The sequence below is a fragment of the Panulirus ornatus genome, chromosome 9 (assembly GCF_036320965.1).
Source record: "Panulirus ornatus isolate Po-2019 chromosome 9, ASM3632096v1, whole genome shotgun sequence".
NCBI classification, from domain to species: Eukaryota; Metazoa; Arthropoda; class Malacostraca; order Decapoda; family Palinuridae; genus Panulirus; species Panulirus ornatus.
In genome coordinates, this window is record NC_092232.1 from 26,106,336 (window position 1) to 26,123,775 (window position 17,440).

Consider the following 17,440-nt stretch of genomic DNA (forward strand, 5'->3'; position numbering starts at 1 on the left):
CTGTTTCCTTGCGCTACCTCGCAAACGTGGGAGACAGTGGCAAAGCAAAATAAAAAATAAAAAATATATATATTGTCCCTGGGGATAGGGGAGAAAGAATACATCCCACGTATTCCCTGCTTGTTTTAGAAGGTGACTAAAAGGGTAGGGAGTGGGTGGCTGGAAATCCTCCCCTCTCGTTTTTTTCATTTTCCAAAAGAAGGAACAGAGAAGGGGGCCTGGTGAGGATTTCCCTCAAAGGCCAAGTCCTATGTTCTTAACGCTACCTCGCTAATGTGGGAAATGGCGAATAGTGTGAAAGAAAAGAAAGATATATATATATATATATATATATATATATATATATATATATGGAAGCAGAAGTGAGTTACAGGGTTAGGGAGGGGTCAAAGGTTCTGGGAGTGTTGAAGACTTTGTGGAGGGCAAGAACGTTATCTCGGAGAGCAAAACTGGTTATGTTTGAAGGATTAGTAGTCCCAATAATGTTATGTGTTTGCGAGGCATGGGCTATAGATAGGGTTGTGCGGAGGAGGGTAGAGAGATGTGTGGTAATAAAAAGAGTGTGGTTGAGAGAGCAGAATAGGGTGTGTTGAAATGGTTTGGACACATTGAGAGAATGAGTGAGAAAAGATTTACAAAGAGGATATGTGTGTCAGAGGTGGAGGGAATAAGAAGCAGGAGACCAAATTGGAGGTGGAGGGATGGGATGAAAAAGATTTTGAGTGATCTGTGCCTGAACATACAGGAGGATGAAAGGTGTGCAAGGAATAGAGTGAATTGGAATGATGTGTATACCGGGGTCAATGTGCTGACAGTGGATTGAACCAGGGCATGTGAAGCATCTGGGCTAAACCATGGAAAGGTCTGTACCGAACCATTATCCTGATGCCAGAAATCATGATATTTTTAAAACTGGCTAGTTTTTGATATAGCTGGCTTTGTAGATCAAACAGACCCTGTTTTAGAAGGTTATTAACCTGCATCTCTTCATTACAATTTTGTTCCTTATTTTTCATTTTTTATTGTATATATTACACATATATTAGGCCGTGTTCCAAAAAACTGGAAAATCCTGAAATCCAAGTGGTCTCTAATCCCAAGCTCTCTGGATAAATGGTTTAAAGAACTCCAGTGCTGCTTCTTAGCCTTTTGTGCCTCTTCCTTGAGAGGCCACTGGTAGAGGGCAAGTCTAGTGCAGTGTTTGCAGAGACTCCTACCTGTTGTTTCTGATTATTACTTCTAATTCTCCCACATACTGCTTCTGCCTAAATTTTCCTACCTGCTACGTATGTCTACAACTTCTACCATTTTGCCAAAAGGCAGGGCAAGTGCATAGTGCTCACTGAAGGAAAATCTAGAGTTATGAAGATTGAGCTGCATGAATTAAAGGTTGTCAAGTATTGCATATAACAAGAAGAGATTTGTTTTTGTGATTAAAGTTGACAGGGCGGCGGGTCTGGATGTATTGTAGCGGAATTTATTGAAAAAGGGGGTGAATGTGTTGTTGACTGGTTGATGAGGATATTCAGTGTATGTATGGTTCATGGTGAAGAGCCTGAGGATTGGCAGAATGCATGTATAGTGCCATTGTACAAAAGCAAAGGGGATAAAGGTGAGTGTTTAAATTACAGAGGTATAAAGAACTCAAGTGCTGCTTCTTAGCCTTTTGTGCCTCTTCCTTAACAGGCCACTGGCAGAGGGCAAGTCTAGTGCAGTGTTTGCAGAGACTCCTACCTGTTGTTTCTGATTATTACTTCTATCTAATTCTCCCACATACCGCTTCTGCCTAATGCTTCTGCCTAAATGTTCCTACCTGCTACATATGTCTACAGCTCCTACCATTTTGCCAAAAGGCAGGGCAAGCGCATAGTGCTCACTGAAGGAAAATCTAGTTATGAAGATTGAGCTGCATGAATTAAAGGTTGTCAAGTATTGCGTATAACAAGAAGAGATTTGTGTTTGTGATTAAAGTTGGCAAGGCAGCAGGTTTGGATGTATTGCAGCGGAATTTATTGAAAAAGGGGATGAATGTGTTGTTGACTGGTTGATGATTGACTCGTTGATGAGGATATTCAGTGTATGTATGGTTCATGGTGAAGAGCCTGAGGATTGGCAGAATGCATGTATAGTGCCATTGTACAAAGGCAAAGGGGATAAAGGTGAGTGTTCAAATTACAGAGGTATAAGTTTGTTAAGTATTCCTGGGAAATTATATGTGAGGTTATTGATCGAGAGGGTCATGATATGTACAGAGCACCAGACTGGGGAGGAGCAGTGTGGTTTCAGAAGTGGTAGAGGATGTGTGGATCAGGTGTTTGCTTTGAAGAATGTATGTGAAAAATACTTAGAAAAACAGATGGATTTGTATGTAGCATTTATGGATCTGGAGAAAGCATATGGTAGAGTTGATAGAGATGCTCTGTGGAAGGTATTAAGAGTATATGGTGTGGGAGTCAAGTTGCTAGAAGCAGTGAAAAGTTTTTATTGAGGATGTAAGGCATGTGTGTGAGTAGGAAGAGAGGAAAGCGATTGGTTTCCAGTGAATGTCAGTTTGCGGCGGGGGTGTGTGATGTCTCCATGGCTGTTTAATTTGTTTATGGATGAGGTTGTTAGGGAGGTGAATGCAAGAGTTTTGGAGAGGGGGGCAAGTATGCAGTCTGTTGTGGATGAGAGGGCTTGGGAAGTGAGTCAGTCATTGTTTCTCTGATGATGCAGCTCTGATGGCTGATTCAGGTGAGAAAGTGCAGAAGCTGGTGACTGAGTTTGGTAAAGTGTGTGAAGGAAGAATTCTGAGAGTAAGTTTGAATGGAGAAAAACTGGAGGAAGTGAAGTGTTTTAGATATCTGGGAGTGGATTTGGCAGCGAATGGAACCATGGAAGCGGAAGGGAGTTAGGGTGGGGGAGGGAGCAAAAGTTCTGAGAGCATTGAAGAATGTGTGGAAGGCGAGAACATTATCTCGGAAAGCAAAAATGGGTATGTTTGAAGGAATGGTGGTTCCAACAATGTTATATGGTTGTGAGGCATGGGTGATAGATAGGGTTGTGCAGAGGAGGGTGGATGTGCTGGAAATGAGATGTTTGAGAACAATATGTGGTGTGAGGCGGTTTGATCGAGTAAATACTGAGAGGGTAAGAGAGGTGTGTGGTAATAAAAAGAGTGTGGTTGAGAGAGCAGAAGAGGGTGTATTGAAATGGTTAAGTCACATGGAGAGAATGAGTGAGGAAAGATTGACAAAGAGGATATATGAGTCAGAGGTGGAGGGAACGAGGAAAAGTGGGAGACCAAATTGGAGTTGGAAGGATGGAGTGAAAAAGATTTTGAGCGATTGAGGTCTGAGCATACAGAGGGGTGAAAGGCGTGCAAGGAATAGAGTGAATTCGAACGATGTGGTATACCGGGGTCGACGTGTTGTCAGTGGATTGAACCAGGTCCTGTGAAGCGTCTGTGGGAAACTATGAAAAGTTTTGTAGGGCTTGGATGTGGAAAGGGAGCTGTGGTTTTGGTGCATTACACCTGACAGCTAGAGACTAAGTGTGAATGAATGTAGCCTTTGTTGTCTTTTCCTAGTGCTACCTCGTGCACACACGTGGGGAGGGGGTTATCATTTCTTGTGTGGCGGGGTGGCGGCAGAAATGGATGAAGGCAGCATGTACACATGTATATGTGTATATGTCTGTGCATGTATACGTTGAAATGTGTTGGTAAGTATATGTGTGTGTGTGGGCATTTATGTTTATACATGTGTATTAGGGTGGGTTGGGCAATTCTTTTGTCTGTTTCCTTGCGATACCTCACTAATGCAGGAGACAGCGTCATAGTATAATAAACAAATAGATATGAATATTATATAATAGTACTTACTGATCTCTGTGAGATATGTAGAATTAGAAGTTGGATGCAAGTTTTTGAGATATAAGAAAAAAAGGAGAAATCCATGATGGATGGATAAGATTAGAAATGCTATGGAAGAAAAGGGAAAGACATAGATTGCTTTAAAATGGTGTTGTCTAAACTTTTTAGCCTAATGTACCCCTTGTTACCTTCTTCTACCATTAAGTTCACCCAAGACTGATTAAACTCAATATTTAGAAGAACAATGCAAATTATATTAAAATAGACAAAAAATAAAATTATCATGAAAATTTATTTTGTACTTTTTCATGACTGAGCAAAACTTTGTCATCTGTATTTAGTTTTCAACTATTAAACAAACCTGGAATCCTCAATTATTGGTGTAGTTTTTACGTATAAAATTTTTGTTTGAAATTCTTTCTGTATTTTTTCTTTTAAAGATTTATGAATTTTGTTTTTCATGGAACTCAGGCATATTTCAAAAACAATCTTAACATACATTTGTTGATTTTTTAATTTGGTCCAGTGCTTTTCAAAATTTTCCATTCCACAGTACTTTTAAATTTAATTTTTTTTTTTTTTTTTTTTTTTTTTTTGTGTAGGAGCTTTTCATAGCACAGTGGTTGTATGTACTGTCTTATACAGCCCATACTGTACAATCATATTTCATCATTTTTTTTGGAAAGCTCTTGGTTGATGTATTTAGAAATTTTTGTTTAAGTTTTTGGCGAGTTTTATTTTTATTAGAATTGGTGAATAGACAAGAATTATCTAAATCTTTTCCTTAAAAATGTTTTGTGTGCCATCAACATTTCATCTTTAGTTTGTTTGAGTAAATTAACTTGTACAACAAAAAAGTATTAGTAAAGGTTGAGCATCCCTAATCTGAAATTCTAAATGCTCCAAAATCCAAAGAAAAAAATTGGGTGGCAACATGACATTACAAGTGGAAAATTCCACAGTTAAACACATTAGTTTTTAATTGCATTAATGGTGTTTCATATTTTGTTTTTACTATTAAGTGCTTACTTATGCTTGAATAAATGTAAGAAAATGGTTGCTTATCAGTAGCATATAAATTCAGAGTCAGCATTGAAGGTGATACCAAACAACCACAGATTGTCCACATAGGCGAGTGAGATTGTGACACCTTATCTTTTTGATGGTTCAGTGTTACACAAGCTGTGAAATATAAATGGATTTTGTGTTCAGACTTGGGTCCCATCCTCAAGATATCTCATTGTGTTTATGCAAAAATTCCAAAATCCAGAACGCTTCTGGTCCCAGGCATTTCTGATAAGGGATACTCAACCTTTAGTATTGCACAAATTACATTCAGTTGCAATTCCAGGTTTTATTTGCATCCCTTCCAGTTGCACAAAGCGTAACCATCAGAGGCAGTGTATTCATTTCACCTTTCACTACAGCCATTTCACCTTCCTTTTGAAGGTATTGGAAGAGCACAAGATAGTTTTTAATGCTATTTGCACCTTTTTCTCTTCGTCATATTTACGTGTTGCATATCTTTCACTAAACGTATTCCTTTTTGTTCCAATCTCAGGCTAACTTGGTGCAACCTAGGTCTGAGACTGATGTATACTCTTTTACACATTGTTTCCTCATACTTCATATGTACATTGTCATATCCCTTTCATTCCATCTCCTTTCCATTCATATACCTTAGACTGTTATACACATGATTGTAATTTTTCCCCTTTTTCTTCCTTCTCCATTCATTTTCAGTGAGACTCATCTTTTCCACATGACTTAATAATCCTTACCACATTTCATTCTCCATGTTTATCAGATTTTAGTATAGTAATTTGTATTCTGATATCCTCGTGATTTGACCCCAAATGTTAGAGTACATGCAAAGGTTAATCCTGATGAGTAATGATGAAGTGTTACTGGATTTCACCTGCATGAGGTTACACAATGAGTGAAAAGTCACCTTTGTCAAGGCTATATGTTTTTCAGTTGACAAAACAGAATACATTCTCATCAAAGAACTTCTTACTTTTAAAGGTGTCCATCATGTCCCTGCTGCAGAGTGTAGCACATTTATGAAACTGCAGGAGACCCTGGATCAATGAGAAAGGAGTCATGTGGTAATGTAATAATGATACTGATAATGATAAAGTAATATAGATGCTATTATTCATCAGGTGAGTGGTGGGCATGAGGAGACAACATGAAGGAGAGCGCATATAGGTCAGAGGCCTCATTCCCTGCATAATCTCACCATTTCAACGCCCCTACTGTGGAGGTCTCTACCCTTCAGTAATCTTGTATCCTCTGCTTCCTATACCATTGCGCCTGCTCCTCACCATGATGCCTCACGACAAAAGCCACAAAAAGGTCCCAGCACAAACTTTTGGTCATGTTTGTTTTGTGGGTGTTTGCTGACTAAACTGCCAGCTTATAAGAACATGCTGTTTAAAAGTTCATATGACCGTTTGTGATGTCCCTAGTGATGAGCCTTTCACTTAGGCATGAAAGATTCAAAAACTATGATTGTTATATTACACACCTATGTATATATCATGATTTCTCTTTGGTCAGAAATTTAGAAGGCTATGCTTTATCATTAAGTCTTACGAATGTACAGAAAGAAATTGCTGACTGCATAGCTCTTAAATACTTACCAATTGTTACATTATAGAAATGCATATACAGTGGGTATAGTGTGTTTTCTCAAAGGATGTGCAGCTATGAAGGGATAGCTTTTTGTGTTTGCCTTCTTCTCTTGGAAGTATTGTCTTTAACATGGAGATCGATGCTTCTTTTTCACCAGTAATAGTCGTGTTTATAGAGCATGACAAGCCATTGCCTTATGAGATGTCGTAACAAGTATTATTCATAATGGTTTGGTGCTTCTGGTAAATTGTGCATGTAAGTGAAACATCGTTCCTTTTACATTTAGGTAAGTTTTATAGTGTGTATTGATCAACATTTGACCAATGATATCTTCCTTTTCTTGTTAACTTTACAATTGTGATACAATCTTGGGCCTGAGGTAGTTCTTTGAATCAAGGTAATTGTATTAATACTTAGTTTGTACATCAATTTTTAGATTTATGGATGGTATCATTTCATCCAGTTTATGCAGTCATCAAGTAAATCCTGAAAGTAATTTGTGTCACTTTTTCACAAGATAAGTATTATAAGGAGTCTATGACACTTCAGGTCATGTGTTTACCTTTATAATACTTGTAGCATTATTTGTCAAGATTTTACCCTACATAATGGTGCTACCAATGGCTCAGAGACTATTATCACCTAGCCATTTATCATGATTACTTCATATCACAGTATGTAATTATTGGATATACTGTTTAAGAATACAGTATCGTATGACTTACTGCCTTGATATTTGGTGAAGGAAATGATCAAGGTGAATAATTTTTGTATTTTGATAATGAGATTGTTAATGTTAAGGTAAATTTTAATTAAATGAAAATGTGATCATATGTTGTGTCAGTCAGTTATCAGAAATGAGATTGTCTCAGCAGAATCATTTAATACTCAGTAAGAGGAATGTTTCACTTCAAGGCAAGTTAAAATTCAAAAGACAGATTAGAGATTAAGTATAATGATGTATGAGTGGAATTAGGATTCATATGTGTGCTTCTCTGATACCTCATACTTAGTGTCCCATTGTGTAGATCTTATTTTCGACATATGATTTTGCAATTGTGTATGCATGACCTTATGTACTTCATCTCATTTTTTTTTAATAGAAGTTCTGTTTTTTCATTACAAATAAGAGCTCCAGTTATGAAAGACACAGTGTGGTATATATGAGGTGTGATCAAAAAGTTCTAGGACAGCTTTCTTTTTAAAGAATAGTGAAAATGCAATACTATTACAAGCAGTCCCCTTCAAAGCAATCTTCTCTGATGATATGCAAGTTTCCCAGTGTGTCTACCACTTTTGGAAGCAACAGTGGAAGTCTTCATCTTTGAGCTGATCAAGTTCTACTTTCTTATTATTATGGATGGTTCGAATATTATCAAATTTTCTACATTTCAGCTTCATTTTGATTTTTGGGAACAGAAAAAATTACAGGTAAGGTTAGGTGATTATCGGCGGTGTGTTGATGGCTGAGCGGTGAACCAGCACTTTATTGGTTGTCAAGTTGCACTCCTCTAACCCAGATAGCTGTTTTTTCTTTCTGCCCCATCCACCACACATGGATGAGCTTAATATAATTTTTCACATCCTATGTAGCCTTGAGCAGGTGGAGCTCAGTAAGACTCGTATAGTAAATTCTCAGGCTAATTGACTAATTGGAACAAAGCCAATTTCTGTTACATAAAAAAAATTCCAAGAGCATTAATGAATTAAATATTAACAAGTTTAATTTAAACTTACCTTAAACCTGTAATGATTTTGCATCCTTTAGATCACCCTCCTGAGGCTGAAGGTGTTTGGGAGTATCAAAAACTACCTTGAATCAGAAGGAAATAGTCCCTGTAGTGTCTCTGAAGTAACTTAAATTACCCCTGATTAGAATGGGGGTAGAATCCTAGAGGTGAGTAGGGAGGCTTCACTAGAAGAGGAACTTGCGTTTGGTGACTGCTCACTCGTTATTCTGGCTCTGTTGGCAGCAGGAACAAATTGCTTGTGAAACCATTATATAGCACAGGCAGATGGTTGACGTATATGATTATTTGAGGTTTCCTGTTTCTATCAACAACAACAATCTTGAGGCAATGGAGGCCATCTGCCTTGGCACAGACGAACACAGAAATATGTTCCTTACTTTTCTTGTGGCCTGGGGTGTTAGACATGCTCTTGTGAGCCTGGTTGTTTTCAGGCTGCTGCTTTCAATGATCTTTTTTCAGCTTTCTACAAAAAGGCTCCACTGAACTTTCGTCAGCAATCGTTATCTCCCCACACACTCATTTGTCTGCTAATCCATGTCAGTGTTGGAAGCAGTAGAGCCATTCTTTGCTAGCTTTGAATGAATGCTCAGTTAATCTCAGTAGGGTAGCAAATTTATTTGCTGCATTCTACAGCTCCACACCATGCACTGGGATTCCTACAGTATATTGCTGTTTGTACCTCTGAAGCACGGTACTCTCAAGTTCATGGTTTCTCTTCCACACAAGTTAGAAAACATAAGGAAGAAGAGAAAGCATGAAGAAGAACGGCCACCTTCCTTCCCAGTTCGATGCTTTGCACGTACTGTCTCCCTTTCAGCACCCTCTTTCATACAGAAGTGGACAAAGAGAATACACATGTCAAAAGTGGAGGGTACAAGGAGAAGGGGGAGACCAAAATGGAGATGGAGCAATGTATTGAAATAGGTTTTGAGTGCTGTGGACCTGAACATGCAGGAGGGTGAAAGACATGTATGGGATGGTATGAATTGGAGGGATGTGGTATACTGGAGTTGATGTGCTGTCACTCTACTGAACCAAAGCATATGAAGCAACTGAGGGAAACTTTGTAAAGATCTTTAGGGTCTTGTTGTATATGGGGGCTGTGGTTTTGCTGCATTACACATGACAGCAAGAGAATGAATTTGTATGAATGAGGCCTTTTCTTAGTCAGTTCCTGGCTTTACCTTACTAGCGTGGGCAGTGACAAATATATATGAAAGAATGAAAAAGGATATATATATATATATATATATATATATATATATATATATATATATATATATATATATATATATATATATATATATTTATATATATATATTTTTTTTTTTTTTTTTTGCCGCTGTCTCCTGCGTTTGCAAGGTAGCGCAAGGAAACAGACGAAAGAAATGGCCCAACCCACCCCCCATACACATGTATATACATACGTCCACACACGCAAGTATACATACCTACACAGCTTTCCATGGTTCACCCCAGATGCTTCACATATATATATATATATATATATATATATATATATATATATATATATATATATATATATATATATTTTTTTTTTTTTTTTTTGCTTTGTCGCTGTCTCCCGCGTTTGCGAGGTAGCACAAGGAAACAGACGAAAGAAATGGCCCAACCCACCCCCATACACATGTATATACATACGTCCACACACACAAATATACATACCTACACAGACGCTTCACATGCCCTGATTCAACCCACTGACAGCACGTCAACCCCGGTATACCACATCGATCCAATTCACTCTATTCCTTGCCCTCCTTTCACCCTCCTGCATGTTCAGGCCCCGATCACACAAAATCTTTTTCACTCCATCTTTCCACCTCCAATTTGGTCTCCCACTTCTCCTCGTTCCCTCCACCTCCAACACATATATCCCCTTGGTCAATCTTTCCTCACTCATTCTCTCCATGTGCCCAAACCATTTCAAAACACCCTCTTCTGCTCTCTCAACCATGCTCTTTTTATTTCCACACATCTCTCTTACCCTTACGTTACTTACTCGATCAAACCACCTTACACCACACATTGTCCTCAAACATCTCATTTCCAGCACATCCATCCTCCTGCGCACAACTCTATCCGTAGCCCACGCCTCGCAACGATACAACATTGTTGGAACCACTATTCCTTCAAACATACCCATTTTTGCTTTCCTAGATAATGCTCTCGACTTCCACACATTCTTCAAGGCTCCCAGAATTTTCGCCCCCTCCCCCACCCTATGATCCACTTCCGCTTCCATGGTTCCATCCGCTGCCAGATCCACTCCCAGATATCTAAAACACTTTACTTCCTCCAGTTTTTCTCCATTCAAACTTACCTCCCAATTGACTTGACCCTCAACCCTACTGTACCTAATTACCTTGCTCTTATTCACATTTACTCTTAACTTTCTTCTTTCACACACTTTACCAAACTCAGTCACCAGCTTCTGCAGTTTCTCACATGAATCAGCCACCAGCGCAGGTATCATCAGCGATCAACAACTGACTCACTTCCCAAGCTCTCTCATCCACAACAGACATCATACTTGCCCCTCTTTCCAAAACTCTTGCTTTCACCTCCCTAACAACCCCATCCATAAACAAATTAAACAACCATGGAGACATCACACACCCCTGCCGCAAACCTACATTCACTGAGAACCAATCACTTTCCTCTCTTCCTACACGTACACATGCCTTACATCCTCGATAAAAACTTTTCACTGCTTCTAACAACTTGCCTCCCACACCATATATTCTTAATACCTTCCACAGAGCATCTCTATCAACTCTATCATATGCCTTCTCCAGATCCATAAATGCTACATACAAATCCATTTGCTTTTCTAAGTATTTCTCACATACATTCTTCAAAGCAAACACCTGATCCACACATCCTCTACCACTTCTGAAACCACACTGCTCTTCCCCAATCTGATGCTCTGTACATGCCTTCACCCTCTCAATCAATACCCTCCCATATAATTTACCAGGAATACTCAACAAACTTATACCTCTTATATATATATATATATATATTATTATTATTATAATTATGATATTATTATACTTAGTCACCATTTCCTGCGTCAGTGAGGTAGCGCAAGGAAACAGATGAAGAATGGCCCATCCACTCATATACACATATATATATATACATAAATGCCCATACACGCACATATACATACATATACATAATGACATATACATACACATACACAGACATGTACATGTTCATACTTGCAAGCCTTCATCCATTCCTGGCACCACCCTGCCACACAGGAAATAGCATCACTACCCCCATAAATGCCCATACACGCACATATACATACTTATACATGACGACATATACATACACATACACAGACGTGTACATATTCATACTTGCTGGCCTTCATCCATTCCTGGCACCACCCTGCCACACTGGAAATAGCATCACTACCCCCTGCTTCAGCAAGGTAGTGCTAAGGAAGACAAACCAAAAAAGGCCACGTTCGTTCACATTCATTCTTTAACTGTCCTGTGTAATGCACTGAAACCACAGCTCCCTATCCACATCCAGGCCTCACAGACCTTTCCATGGTTTACCCCTGACACTTGACATTCCCTGGTTAAGTCCATACTCAATTGCCATTCCTGTGTTAGCAAGGTGGTGTCAGGAACAGATGAAAAAAGATCGAATCCGCTCACATCCATTCTCTAGCTGTCATGTGTGATGCACAAAAACCACAGCTCCTTATCCACAACCAGGCACCACAGACCTTTCCATGATTTCCCTTGGACACTTCACATGCCCTGGTTCAGCCCGCTGATAGCATGTCAACCCCAATAAGCCACATTGTTCCAATTCTTTCTCATGTATGCCTTTCACCCTCGTGCATGTTCATCCTTTCATCTCCACTTTGGTCTCCCCATTCTCCTTGTTCCCTTCACTTGTCACATATATCCTCTTTGTAAACCTTTCCTCACTCATCCATTCCATATTTGCAAACCATTTCAGCACACCCTTTTCAGCTATCTCTACCACACTCTTTTTTTTTACCACACATCTCTCTCTTACCTTTTCATTACTTACTTGAGACCAAAGCTCCTTACACCTCATATTGACCTTAAACATTTCATATCCAACATGTCCAACCTCCTCCGCACAGCCTCTTATATAACCCATGCCTTGCATCCTTATGATATTGTTGGGACTTCTGTCCCATCAAACACCCATTTTGCCCTCCCAGATATTGTTATCTCTTTCCACATATTCTTCAGTGCTTCCAGAACCTCTGCCCCCACCCACCCTATGACACAGTTCCACTTAGTGGTTACATTTGCTGCCATGTCCACTCCCACTTCACTTCCTCCAAGTTTTCAACATTCAAACGCACCCTAACTAACCTGTCCCTCAACCCTGTTAAACCTAGTAACCTTGCTTTTATTTACATGCACTCTCAACTTCATCCTGTAGCACACTTTTCCAGACTCCATCACCAGTCTCTGAAGTTTCTCTCTCGATTCTTCCACCAGTGTTGTATCATCAGGAATTGACACCTGACACACTTCCCAGGCCCTTTCATCCCCCATGGACTGCATACTTGCCCCTCTCTAAAAACCCCAAATGTATGTCTCACCACCCCATCCATAATCAAATTGAATGGCCATGGTAACATCACACATCCCTAATGCAGACCAACCTTCACTTGGAACCATTAAGTACCCCCCCCCTTCCCTTTTAAGCCTATAATTACGGACAAAAGTCCACATCAAGGCCAGGCCATAATTGAAATATAGAGAGAATTATGAAATGGAAAAAGAAAAGACAGTAGAGTATTTACGAATTTTAGAGTAAGTGGAAAAACTCTTTTGAAATGTGCCAGGTCATCGTCTTTGGGAAAGACACTAGAAGGTAGAGAGTTCCAAAGGTTTGACATGTAGGGAGAGAAGCAGTTAGCAAAACAGCCCAATCTTGAGTTGCTGATGGTCACACAGTAATTATATGATGCAGCAGCTTGCCAAGTATTGTGTGGTCAAGCTAGTTGTGTGGGCACTCAGGCAGCCAGCTCTTGGGAGCAAAAACTAAGTATTGTGTGGTCTAGCTAGTTGTATGGACACTCAGGCAGCCAGCTCTCGGGAGCAAAAACTAAAGTAATATCTATATAAGACAGAAAATAAACCAACAGTGCAGAGTAGGGCAAGAGGGCCAAGTTTGGAAGTTAGCTTGGAACAGTTAAGAAGTCAAACCACTTTCAACTCAACTTTGTTAAGTAAGGATGCAGAGCTAGAACCAACCCAAATGTGAGAGCAGTACTCCACTCCATAAAAGGACACATCACTCCTTTTATAAATGGAGCAACTATTCAGAAGAAAAGAAGTTTTGACATCTAAACAGGACACCCAGTTCTTAGAGGCAGACTTAGCTCTTCCTGTAATGTGGGGTTTTCAAGAAGAGTGATATTAGAGTAACACTAAGTATGTTCATTGAGTCAAGAGATGGAATTACAGAAATGTCAAAGGAGAGACGAGAGGTGTGGGGAGTTTTCGGTAGAGAAATGGGTAGAAACTGGGTTGTGAATGCATTAAACTTAACAAGATTTTGTGTACCCCACTGAGATAACCTATCCAAGTCTGAGTTTATTGAGGAAGCTGTGTCAAGATGAGAGGCAGATAGAGTGAGAGAAGAAGGAGTAGAACTGAAGGATGTGGATGAATGCATTGTTGAGTCATCAGTGTATGAGGTTATTGGATTATTTGTGGGGGAGAGGAAATCATTGGAAAAAAGGAGAAAAAGAGTAGGGGACAGGACAGAACCTTGGGGACATTGCTGTTGATGGAGAAAAGGGGGAGACTGATCTCTCTACAACCATATAGATAGATCTGCAGGAGAGGAAGCTAGATATGAGGGAGGGAAGTCAAAAGAGGGGAACTTGGAGATGATACCCCAATGCCACACCCTGTCAAAAGCCTTAGTAAGATAGAAAAGAATATCTCCAGTGGATCTCACCTTATGGAAGCCATACTGGTGATCAGAGAGAGAAGACTGATTTTCAAGGTGTTTTAGGATATGGGAGTTAAGGAGGGATTCAAAGACTTTTGAAATGTTAGATTTCTAAGCAATAGGATGAAAGTTAGGGGGTTTGGAACAATCACAATTCTTAGGGATGGGATGTATCAACGCATGCTTTCAAGGAGAAGGAAAAGTTTTGGTTTTTAAACAGAAACAGAACAAATGAGCAAGTACAGGTGTGTAAGTTGAGAGGCACACTCTTTCAGTACATGGGAATGAATGCCATCAGGATCATAAGCCTTGCTTGTGTCCAGAGAGAGAAGTGCTTTTTGGACTGTCTGAAAAGAGATTATGGGAAGGGGCATAGAAACAAATAAGAGGGGCATCAGGGGGTGAATGAATGTTGGAGTCATCCAAAGTGGAGTTAGAGGAAAAACAGGAACCAAAGAGATTTGCTTTGTTAACAGGAGAGATAGTGATAGTACCATCAGAACAGAAAAGTGAAGGAAAGTTAGAGCAACAGAAGTTGTTAGAGATCCCCTTAGCTAAAGATCAGAAACGCGTATCAGTGGAGGACAGGTAGAGGTTATTGCACTTCCTATGAATAAAGCACTTTGCCTCACAGATAACTTGCTTGTAGTGATAAAAACTGAATGGGAGCCAGAGGAAGGAGAGTTTTCCAAGTCCAATATGGCCTTAGAACAGGAACAGTTGAACCATGAATAAAATGAAAAGGTCATCTTGCAGGAAGAGGGGATAAATGCTTCCATTCCCACAAGAATAACCCCTGCTATGCATTTAGCAGAGACAGAACCATCACCACATACAAGACAGTAATTTACCCAAGGAAAGTCGGAAAAGAAGTTATATAAGTTATTCCAGTCAGCTTTGGTGAGGTGCCAGTATTTACGCTTAGAAGGGGCTGCTGGATGGGGAGGTGGTGTTATAATGGATACATTTATGAGAGTGTGATCAAATGAACTTGTACCCATGTCTTACACCCTTGATAAAAACTTTTTTGCTTTAAGGAGCTTTTCTCCTGCACATTATATTCTTAAGACCTTTGATAAGGCATCTCTATCAACCTTATAATATGCTTTCTCCAGATTCATAAATGCCTTATACAAATCTATCTGTTTCTATAAGTATTTCTCAAACACATGCTTTATAGCAAATACCTGATCCATACATCCTCTAACGTTTCCAAAATCACATTCCTCCTCCACAGTCTGATATTCTGTATGTGCTTTCACTTTCTCAATCTCCATCTGTTCCTGAGTTGAAATGGAAAACAGTCATATATATATATATATATATATATATATATATATATATATATATATATATATATATATATATATATATATATATATATATATATATATTTATATGCTAGTGATTGTTAGAAAGAGAAAGATTGAGTAACTGAATCAGTTTTTTTTTTTGTTTGCATATGAATGTGCATGCAACTTTCAGATGCATACCTAGATGCCTGTGATTGCAAGCATTTGTTCAATGATGCATGCTTGTAAATATGATTACTATTTGTTTACTCTTTGTGTGTTACAGGGAGAGAGTTTTACATTCATGTTGCTCTGTCTCTTAACCTTGTATATATGTTTGTCTTTACTCCTATGTATATATGCACACAACACACACACACACACACACACACACACACACACACACACACACAAGCATATGCCAGGTATCCATTTTGTCTATCAACCCCTCGGGGAGGATGAACAGCAGTATGGAATGTGGACTGACTGCACAGCCAGGATTCGAGCCTATGTGAGTTTGATTCCAGGCTGCCCATGCATGTGGACTGTCAGTAACACTAACCATTACAGCATCTGTATCTATGCACATGCATGCTATCATGCATGAGGATGCAGGCATTTGTTCATGCTTGCATGTATGTGCATTCTTTTGTGCATGTGTGTGAATGAGAAAAAGTATCTTCTTCCGTAGAAAGAGAATAGAGATAAACTCCATGAAAAATAGTTTAGAACTGGTAAATAAGTTTAAATCATATTAGAGCAATGGCTCCACTTCTGAGATTGGAAACATAAAGAATTGTAGATAAACAGACATGCTCATGCACAAACCTTGAATAGAGAAGATAGATCAGATGTATCGAAGTGTCTTATTTTGTGTGTTAACTCTACTGAAAAGTGCTTTGCTTTTTTTAGAATAATTACAATATCCAAGTATGAATAATTGTAATTGAGAATATAGTTGGGTTGTGATGTGCTGTTAAGTGGTACATTATTGAAGTGATAATTTTCTGGCCATTGGTCAGTTCAGTTATTTTTTTTTGTGTGTATATATATATATATATATATATATATATATATATATATGTATATGTATATATATATATATATATATATATATATATATATATATATATATATATATAGCTGTAAATCCAAAATATGTGTTTTGTGATGTATTTCTTTTTAATTTCATTGGGTTATTTTATGTGTACCATACTTTATACAAAATAACTGCATAGTTTGTGTCACACCATTGTAGTTTCATTGATAATTCAGTAGGTAACAATGTTAGATTTACAGTAAAGCACATATCATATCTGATCCACTCATACTTCTTGTTATAAATTGATGACACTATCAGACTCGAATCTGTTGATTTTTTACAAATTATCCATATTGCTGTGTATGTGTATTTTGAAAGGTAAGGTTTGTAGGATTTCAGTTTGATATTTATATTGTATTTTGGGAGATAGAAACCAAGTGGCTTTTATATACGTATCCGAAAGTTGAAGCTGTGCTTTCAACTTAAAAGATTTTAGTTCTTCAGTCATAATAACAAGCACTGTACTTTCATTTGTGTGTTATATACTATAATTCTGAGATAGTTTTTCATTATATATATATATATATATATATATATATATATATATATATATATATATATATATATATATATATATATATATATATATTGCAATAGTTCAGAGTGGTACACATGAGCTAGTATTTGCTGATTATCATGAGGAAAATGAAACGATAAGTTGCCAAGTTCACTTTCATGTAATGATCACTTCATCAGGGGAGATACACAGACTTAGAACAGTCAGTTGATATACAAGGAAGAGATGAAACTAAGAGTTTACCAATGGTGTTCAAGTTTTGTCTCTTCCTTTTGTATCAACTGACTGTTCTAT

General features: G+C 38.4%; 1 protein-coding gene across 2 annotated transcripts in view; it reads left to right on the forward strand.

Annotated features, from left to right (window-relative positions):
- Positions 1 to 9,551, forward strand: part of mri (BTB/POZ domain-containing protein mrityu) — a 550,707-nt gene extending 541,156 nt beyond the window's left edge. For both annotated transcript variants that reach the window (XM_071664898.1, XM_071664899.1), the window contains one exon: positions 6,019 to 9,551. Coding sequence is in view for 1 of the 2 variants with exons in the window: in XM_071664899.1 (XP_071521000.1) it covers positions 6,019 to 6,048 (30 nt within the window). In the remaining variant the exon portion in view is untranslated. The remainder of the gene's footprint in view (positions 1 to 6,018) is intronic.
- The last annotated feature ends 7,889 nt before the right edge of the window (positions 9,552 to 17,440 follow it).